General features: G+C 42.3%; 1 protein-coding gene across 1 annotated transcript in view; it reads right to left on the reverse strand.

The window, feature by feature from the left end:
* Positions 1 to 9228, reverse strand: part of ZNF451 (zinc finger protein 451) — a gene marked incomplete at its 5' end in the record, with an annotated part of 33309 nt that extends 24081 nt beyond the window's left edge. The window contains 5 exons of the mRNA XM_084262176.1: positions 561 to 711; positions 1245 to 1356; positions 3816 to 3941; positions 5142 to 5225; positions 9148 to 9228. Coding sequence (XP_084118302.1) covers positions 561 to 711; positions 1245 to 1356; positions 3816 to 3941; positions 5142 to 5225; positions 9148 to 9228 — 554 coding nt within the window. The remainder of the gene's footprint in view (positions 1 to 560; positions 712 to 1244; positions 1357 to 3815; positions 3942 to 5141; positions 5226 to 9147) is intronic.
* Positions 9229 to 9923: the final 695 nt, after the last annotated feature.

Consider the following 9923-nt stretch of genomic DNA (forward strand, 5'->3'; position numbering starts at 1 on the left):
CACAGGGAAGAGCAAATGAGCAACTGTGGAGCTGAGCTGTCTATTGGGGTTAACCCACAACACTCCTCTTCACCCTTCTCCTTGCCATCTTCCCTGTGACACATTCACTAGTTAGAAAGCAGCATATGCTGGAACTGACCCCAGACACAGGGAGTGCTGACTGGCAGTGATCAGCTACGAACAAATGCCTGGCCTGTGATTACCCTTTGCTCCTCTTCCCCTTCATTTGGGGCATCTTTTTCATCTTGCCCTTGAGTTAGGCACATTAATCTTCCACTCTTTTTCAAGTTTGAATGAAAAAAACCACCACAGAACTAGAAAACAGCAATCTTGTTTCCAAAAAAACCCCAGATACTAAAAAAGGCTTAACAGAAGGAAGAATGAAAAAAGCCAACTAACCAGGAAGTTCATCACATCATCTATGTAAAATCTCTTAACACATTAATCTGCTCTTTGAAAGGAATTTTGTCACTATAGGCAGTTTAAAGTAGACTTGACACTGATGTCCCAAGTTCAAACATTTTTTCATTATTATTTCTTGCACTGAGCTCTTGCCTTACCTTTGAAGGTGACCTAGGAGAAGATGTCTGTTATCAAACTCTCTGTTGCAGTGCATCACAGGACAAGATATGGGACTGCTGTTGATTTGAGTCTGACCTGCCCTGTTACAAATACTTCTTTTCCCACTGTTAACAGTGCCTGGTCTGAGACCTGTCATAAAACAAAGCACTTAACCAGAATCTGAACTATAGAGGCCTAAAAAACCAAACAACACACAAGCCCCAAATCAGCATTTCAACATCAAGTTACATTGGTTCTTAAAAGCAAGCTAACAACACACTGTAACACAATCCTACTATGGTAACTATGGTCTTTCAGTTGAAGTCTCTTCAATCTCTAGTAGGATTACTTTTCAAACACCTTAATGTCCTTTCTCCAGGTCCTCCAGGCACTATTTGAAACTGATTGAGCATCCTGAGATTATCCATACTTATGTAGACATTCTCCTGAGCAACAGTAATACTTTTCCCTCAAGCAACTTTGCTCATGTAAGTTGTTAACACTGCCTTCATGGTTCTCAGGTCTTTGTACATTAAATTTTCTAGGCAGCAACACATTAGAATAGCTTTTATGGGAACCAATGTACAAAACGCCAATACTGCTCAATGCAATTATCAGATGTTTTATTCTGCAATGCCAGACTTTGAAAACATTATCACTGAAGCTTAATTCTCCGTTCTTACCTGGCATTTTTAACCACTGGTCCACACATAATCTTGCAGCTTCTGTGTCACTGTGTTCTCGAATAAATTCTAGTTCTTGCAACCCATGAGCATACTGGGAATCAACTTTTTCCTGAGAGGGGAAAACATATCAGGCAAGGTAGCAGTCAAGTTAAAAAAAAAACACCCAAAAAACAGTATTACCAAAACTTACATGTGCATGACCAAAACCCAAGGCAGAAACCCAACTGACTTCTCTATAGCACAATAAAAGTAGAATGTAACAGCAATAAAAAAATAAATTAACATTTTGTACTAATTTATGTGCCCTAAATAAAATCTACAGCTTAGGTAAACTGATTTGCAACACCTATTGAAGTTTTTGAAACATGTACATAACCAAGAAACTTTTCAAGATAAAGCAGAAAAAATAATTACGGAATTAAAAAAACCAGGCAACACAACGGTCACTGAAACCAGAGCCCATCTATTCCACTGCTGAGGGAAAAATAAGAGAAGGCAGCTTCACTTTGAAAAGTAATTTTAATTCTGCAGATTGCATTAGCTGATGAGGATGGAGGAGCTGCCCAGCAGGAAAACATCACTAACAGCAGGATTTTTTTAACCTTCATTGTCAGACTGCTTTAAAAGCTACATAGCTATCTCTGACTCTACCTTACAGTGGCAATTCTAAGTGGAGGAGACAGGAAAAGGATGAAGGCCTCTGGACTTTAAGGCTGCATTGCACTATATCGAAGAGCCTTTTACTCTGTTTATTATGGTTGTATAGTTTATTTTACTCTATAATAAGCTGTAACTACAGCATAACTATGTGACTTTGAAAGCTATTAAGAGCGTTAAGAAAATTAGGCTGGAAAGTCAGCACATCCCACAAATACTGTGTTTGCATTTATCCCTGTTGAATTTCACGATGGTCTTGTAAGCCAATTCTTTCAAGCTGCCAAGGCCATGCCAATAGCAGCCATACCGTTAAGCCAACTGATTGCAACTCCCAGTTTCTAACAAAAGTTTACATCTTAGATTTGTAAGGGCTGGAAGGGACCCTCTGGAGATCATCTAGTCCAACGCCCCTGCCAGAGCAGGATCACCTAGGGCATGTTGCCCAGTGTCATGGTTTTACCCCAGCTGAGATCCACGCAGCTGCCTGCTCTTTAAAGGAAAAGAGGAGGGGGAGAAGCTTGGGGGGGGGGGGGGGGGGGGGGCGGGGGCGGCGGTGTGAGGCAAGGGAAGGGAAAAGGAAGGGGCAAATAACAACCCCAAAACCAAGAAACCAAAAGCCCGTGGGTTGGGATAAGGGTAGTTTACTAAAATAGCAGAAAGATAAAATACAACAATGCCAACAGGACTTCAGAGCACAAAATCTATGAAGCTGATGATATTCTCACCGAACCCACAACTCAGGCCGTGCCACCCAGAGCCGCCCCAGAACCCGACCGTCCCCCAAAAACTGCGCGTCCTGGAGCCACCCGCTCCTCCTCCCATCAGCTCCCCTTTATACTGAGCATGACCTAACTGGCATGGAATACCCCCTTTGGCCAGTTTGGGTCACCTGTCCTGGCTTCGCCCCTCCTTTCTCATTAACAGAGAAATGTGAAGAACTGAGAAAGTCCTTGACTGCTTGACCACAACTACAAACATCAGGGTGTTATCAGCACTGCTCCCATTTTAACACCCAAACACAGCATTCCATCTGCTGCTACAAAGGAAGTTCACTCCATCCTGACCAAAACCAGCACACCCAGGAATGCATCCAGGTGGGTCCTGAATATCTTCAGAGAAGGAGATTCCACAACCTCTCCAGGCAGCCTGTCCCAGTGCTCAGTCACCCTTACATTGAAGGGGTTCCTCATACGGAGATGGAACTTCCTGTGTTTTAGCTTGTGACCATTGCTCTTGTCCTGTCTTCCTCATAGGGAAGATGTTCAAGTCCTCTAATCATCCTGGTAGCCCTCTGCTGGACTTTCCAGTAGTTCACTGTCTTTCCTGAACTGGGGAGCCCAGAACTGGACACAATATCCCAGCTGTGGCCTTTCAAATGGCTGCACAATACAATTAATAGGATTCAATTTTAAAATTATGCTTTCTATATAGAAAATGTTAACCCATTATAAAATGTCACTTGATATAATGATTTAATGTGGTGAACAGCTTCCCAAAAATCTCAAGCAAAAAAGCAGGTAGATAGCTGGGTATGCCGCACGGAGGTTTGTGGTAATTGTTTATTTAATCAGAATAATTGATGGCAAAGTCCCTTTGCTATGTATGCAAACAAGACAAAAAGTTTTTGCCATTAGCTTGCATGATGTTTGGGGTTGGTTTTTGTGGGGAATTTTTTGTTTCCTTTTTTTTCCTCCTCCTAGGGAACTGCAGTAAGACTAGCAACTTGCTCATTTAAAAGCCACTGGAAAGTCAAAGTTCATACTGCATTTCAAACACCCCAGAAGCAAAAATCTGTCTGCTGGTTCCAGGTCTGTCTCAGCAACATTTTTTACTTACTTAGTAGTGAAAACAAGCCCAATTGTGACAAGGCCTATATTATGCAACTCTACTGAAACAAAATATGTCCAATACCTTAAAGGCTTTGTTTTTCTCTTCTTTTTGCTGTTTCTCTACTTCAACATGACGTGCCAGACGATCCAAAGTTGATGCAACTCGTTCTTTCTGATAGTCAATGTGATCTTTACGCTTAGTAGTTCTCTACAATTGAAAAGTTAATTTTTCATTTGTTAATTGTTAATTTATAGGCACTGATATGTTAAAAAGTGATGGATGAGTACCAGGACATAATTCAGCACAAATACCCTGATCCTAAGTTCCATGATCTTCCTTGCTAGTTTTCTCTTCCTATTTACCAGAAAGTTACAGATCCTGGTAACAGTCTAATAAAACAGTCCCCATCTGCCCACACATTCATGGTAATCCGACATCAGCCTCAGCAAAGCACGAGAAGGGCATAAATAATTGTGCTGCCTATCCTAGAACTCCCCAACAAATGAAAAATTTAGTGAATTCTAAGCCGGAGAACAAAACTCCTAAAGATTTCAAAGCTAATATGCAGCTCATCTGGAAAACTGAGAAGTGGTATCATTCTGGTCCTAAGAGAAGACTACATAGTGTCCTCAGAAAGGCAGATCATTTGCATTCTCTAGCATGCACAGGCCATACACTGTAGTTTGCTCCTGCTGTGATCAGCTCTAGCAGTCATCACTGTGGATCCAGACTGTGTATGTACAGAAGGCCCATCTTTCCTTAAGAACCACGTTTATTACACACATCCTTTGCTGCAACACTGGAAAACAATTCAAAAGACAAGCATTGCTGCCAAAAATGACTCAAGTAGGGTCGTTTTCAGTCACTGTCCCTCTCAATGGCCCTGCAGACTGGGCAGGATACACTTGGAGGATACGTGAACTGGCCAGCTGGCTTCTGACTCATACATTCTTAGAGGGATTATGAAGAATGAGGCAGAGTTAAAACCAGACTGTCATCATCATAAGGTCATCAAGCATATAAACTGCTCCTAAAAAAGTCACTTTAGAAGGGAAAGGCCTGAGAGTAGGCTAGATACATTTGCAAGCTAGAGACTGGACACACTGACTTCTGAGGTCACTTGTAAAGCGACATTTTTCTTCTCTTTGCGACATTTTCTAAAAGCACTGAAAGCCAAATACAAGTTCCAAGTACATTTCAAGAAGGCAAAAAGAAGGCTCTGGAAAAAACATTGTTTTCCACTCAGCAGGAGGTAAATAAACCCCAAAAGACTTGAGGATGATTTATTACTTGATAAAAAGCCACCTAATGAACTTGTCATGAAGCATGAACTGATGGGACAAAACACAGCAGACTGACTATTTTATCCAAACCGAGCAGTCCTGACACACATTACAACATACTCACAGAAGCATAAGAACTGCTGTTAGGTTCTTCATCATCACTACTGACAAGATCAATGCATTCAAGAACAGGTCTTAAAGGTTCTTCCTGGGTGGGAAAAAAAAAAAAGTTCAAGTATGAAGCCATTTCACTTAATAAAATAAGGGCTAAAGTACTGCATGTGTTACAGCACCCTGACAGCATCAGCAATACCTGAAGGGGAATTTCACCAACTTTTCAAGAGGGCATAGTAATGAAGTTGACTGAACTGCAGTATTAGCCATTAGTAATATTGCTGGCACATACCACAGAGCTGTTACATACTCCAAATGTGTTATTTATTAGTTAGAAGGTTAAGTTTTGCAGGCAGAAAAAGGACTTAAAATAGTCAGCAGACTGACTCCTTGAAGAGGTACAGTACTTTATCCACCATTCTTGCTGTATCTTTGGCAGTGTCCTCAAGATTTTAACAATCCACCAGCTAGAGCAGGCTAGGAAGATTTGTTGCCTCATGAGAAGCAGAGGAGAGAAAAGCAGCATGCAATTCCCTCTGTGTCCTTATGGCATCTCATTCTTTACATTCTTCCACCTTTCAAGGCTGTAAAGCTGTTCAGCTGGCCAGGCATAAACTGTCCTCTTTGTCTCACTGGGGAGAAAGAGGGACAGGATCTTGGACAGATGACAAAACTTAGATGAATTGAGCTGTAGGTCTCGAAACACCCCAAAAGAGTGCTTAACTGTTAAAGATGAAATAATAAAGACAACAGGTTCTATAAACAAAAATTAAAAAAAAAACAAACCAAAAAAGACTTGCTTTTGCAGAAACTGACTGCTATACACTTACAAGTAATTAACATCTTTACTAAACAAACAGATGTTAGCAAGTACCAGTTCAAAGTCACACTCAGACCTGACCCTGGCTATCCAATCATTTCAATAACATGTTCTGAAACATTCAACTCTGATCCTCACAGCTGTGGCTTCCTCAAACTCACTCCATGGGTTCAACAACTACGTTAGGAAATTGATAGCTGAAAAGCAAACTTCCTTTCAAGCCCTGGAAGGTCTAGTGACCAGAAAAGTAAATTCAATTTAACACAAATATTACACTTGTTTGCATATAGGAAATGTTTTAAGTTGGGGTTTTTTTCCCCTTCTGAATTCTATGCCTCTTACTACAGAATTCTTGTGTAACAGTTTTTTGGGTTGCATTCCAATATAAGCACAAATGCAATATGATAATTCTTTCAAATGACTGCTCAAAGATATACACCCTTATTTTCCACAAAAATAAACTGAGGAAGAGAAAAGGCCAAAACTATCAACCACACCATCTGCCTGGATAATAATGCAAGTCCCAAATGTAGAATTTGTTTAAGCTAGTATGTGTTTCATTCAGTAGTACCTTAACCTTTAGATGAAGGCCAAAGACAAATAATGAAATTAAGAGCATAAGGACTACAGTTCTGTATCTGACCCAGAACCCATGCATGCTACAAAAGCTTATTTTGAGAAAGCACCAGAATTAAGGAAAGCCATATAAACCTATCCAGAGTATATCCACTCAGGAACTGCTTAGACCACTATGTAAGAAACCTTAGTTGAAAGCCACCATTAAATGTCTCAATACTGGTTTAGATCACACCAGCTGAGTGCCATGACAAAGCAAAGACTCCAAATACTATTTCTACAGAGACAGTGCCTTCAGCCTGAGCTCATCCTGACAGCAGTGCTCCTCTCTGCCAAAATGTGTTGATACCAAAATGAAAGTGGAAGTTCAGAGCCTCTCTATTCAGTGGCCCAGAATAGAAATCCTCCCCATGGAGGGAGACTGAGGCTAGGACCACTCTCCTCTTCTCATTCTCAGAGAACATCTGAGAATTTCATGCAAGCCACAGCTTCAGGTGGACTATATTTTAATCATGATTGGAAAAACGGTGCCAGGTAAAACACATCCTTTTTCCAGCAAGAGAGATCTTGATCCACCTCACTACTTGACCTTCCAGACGACACTTCTTCAGCTTAGCCACGAGGATGCTGTGGGGGACAGTGTCAAATGCCTTACTGAGGTCAAGGTAGACCAGATCTACTGCCCTACCATCATCTCTCCACCTGGTTACACCCTCATAAAAGGCTATTAGATTAGTCAAACATGACTTCCCCTTGGTAAAGCCATGTTAATTGCTCCTAACAACCCTCTTATCCTTGATGTGCCAAGAGACAGCATCAAGGATAAGTCTTTTCATCACCTTTCCAGGGATGGAAGTGAGGCTGACCAGTCTGTAGTTACCCCGGTCCTCCTCCTTGCCCTTTCTGAAGACTGGAGTAACATTTGCTTTCCTCCAGTCTTCAGGCACCTCTGTTTCCCAGGATTTAGCAAAGATGATACAAGTGGCCTAGCAATGACTTCTGCCAGTTCCCTCAGCACCCTCAGGAAAGGGTGATGAATTTCACAAGCTAAAAAATTTCTTGGTACACAAGAGCCTCAGATCACAGAAGAAATGACAGGAACAATCACTCAAACAGCTGAGAGTTGTCGCCTTTCTAGCTGACTATCCGGGCATACATGGTATCCAGAAAGCCATCAATGCCTGATAGTAAGATATACCTATCCTTCACATCTTCTAAGTAAATCCTTCAAATTCAAGAAACCCAAACAACCCCCACCATGCTCCACTTCTCAATTACTTCTATAACCAACCCTTGGAAAGCCACTCTTCTACCAAAGAACAGCCAACTTCACTGAGCAATAAGCCAATAGCTAAATCATGGCTATTTTGGTTACTAGAAGAATTTCTCGGTTTTAATTGATAGAAAAGTTACCTCTTGAGTTTTCAGGCAGCTGCGGTGTGTGTGCTGTTATTCACAGCTTTGCTTGAAGGCATTAGCATGAAACCAACGAAATTAATTTCACCATGCTATGCAAAATACTAAGTATAACAGTTAATACAATCAAATCTGTTTAATTGCTGGCTGGTAAATATGGAGCCTCACACATTTCCAAAGACAGCTTCTTCTCAAGGAATTCTCTGAAGCGTGTTTTTACTGCCTCCAGTTTTCCCAAAAGTCCTAAACTGTGGTCTTTCTTCCTCTCCCTCATTTAAATCAATCTTTGGGCTATCAGGCCTAGCTAACAGACACCTAGTGCATCTTGGAAGGATTCTGCTTGTTTGCTCAGCCTGTAGCTTTGTCTGCATTCAGACCAGATGCCATTTACTTACAAAGCACAATTAAACCTTCGCATAATTGTATATGCACTAGCATAAACAAAGCATAAAACTGGCTTTCAATACATGTGACAACAGACTTACACATCTTTGACAAAATAACTATCATATTTCAGCATCATCTTTCTGTTCTTGCACACATCCCTGTACCCCAGCACCACTTCACTGATGACTAATTAAGGCCAGAGCACAGGCAGCATGAAAAACATTCTGCTTTTCATGGATATTCAACAGACAAATGTGACTTTAATACACTTAACGCTTAAGTTAAGTGTGTGCTTCAAATTAGGTGATGATACTGTATGCATTACACAGTGCTTCACAATTTGAGAAAATCGTTTAGAAGACAAGCAAGGAAATAATGGGTTAGAGGCCTTGAAGTATAGTAGTTTTGGCACTGCTTTGCATAGCAAGCAGCACTTCATTCCATTAAATTCAGTGACACTATTCACAAAGCAAAACGCTATGCAATATGATTACCAGAAAAGTAATATACAATGGCATCTCATATAACTCACTGACCGCTGACTCCCCTACTCAGTTCTGAGATACTCAAGTCTGTATTCACTCTACAGAGCCAGCTGCCATCATCTTATACCTTTCCAAAGAAAGGGTAGATAACATGCTTATCCTCCACAAAGATTCAAAAATTGAACTGTCTTTAAATCCAGAGGCAATGCTTTCCATCACAATATAAACAAGATCATAAACACAGTAAGTAAAGAGTCCTTCCTATTTTATTGGGCTACCGAGGCCCTACTGACTGCAACGAGCAGGATGTTCCCTGCACAAGATCTACTTACTCCAATGAACAAAATCTCATCTTCACTTTCAGAAGTTGAGGATTTACCCTCATCAATGTCGACAGAGCTGTGAGACTCCATTACCTAAAGAGAAACAACCCAAAACATTCTTCATCATTTTAAGTTTCATTTAACCACACAGCATTTCCTACTTTATGCCTACTTTGGCTCTACAGGCTGTTTGGACTCAATGGGCCCCTCTATGTATCTGTCAGTAATACCACAATAAGCAGTAACAATTTTGACCGCATTCACGTTACGATATTCTTCCAAACACGCAAAACGTGGTCTGCAAAAGGCCTCGGCAGCTGCATCCCGCCGCTGCCACAGGTTCAGGGTACCGCCCGCGTTAATTCCGCGCTTAACTCCCAAAACCTGCGCGGGAGACGGATGGGAGGCGCAGCCTAACGGCGCGCTGCTACCGCTGCAACCGAGGGCGGTTCAGCCACAGATACGGGGCGAGTTCAGGCACAATTAGAGGCCACAGATAAATCTGATGCCTTTGGGCACTATTAGGACCACGGCAGAGCCCCGCGGCCGAGCCTCCCGCTTCAAAACAAGCGCCGTCCTGCTGACCGGAAGATCTCCGGGAGCGGCGAGGCACCGCGGCCCACCCGAGAGCGGCCTCGGCAGCGCGGACGCGGGGAGAGGCTTTGCTGACTCATGTTTCTTTACCCGCACGGAGACCCCAGCCCCGCGACACACCGCCGCCGGGCCTCCCCGCCGCCACAGCTCGGGGCAGGCGGCGGGGAAGGGAGCGGCGGCCTCGCCGGGAC

The sequence above is a fragment of the Gallinula chloropus genome (genome assembly GCF_964237585.1).
Source record: "Gallinula chloropus genome assembly, chromosome: 3".
NCBI lineage: Eukaryota > Metazoa > Chordata > Aves > Gruiformes > Rallidae > Gallinula > Gallinula chloropus.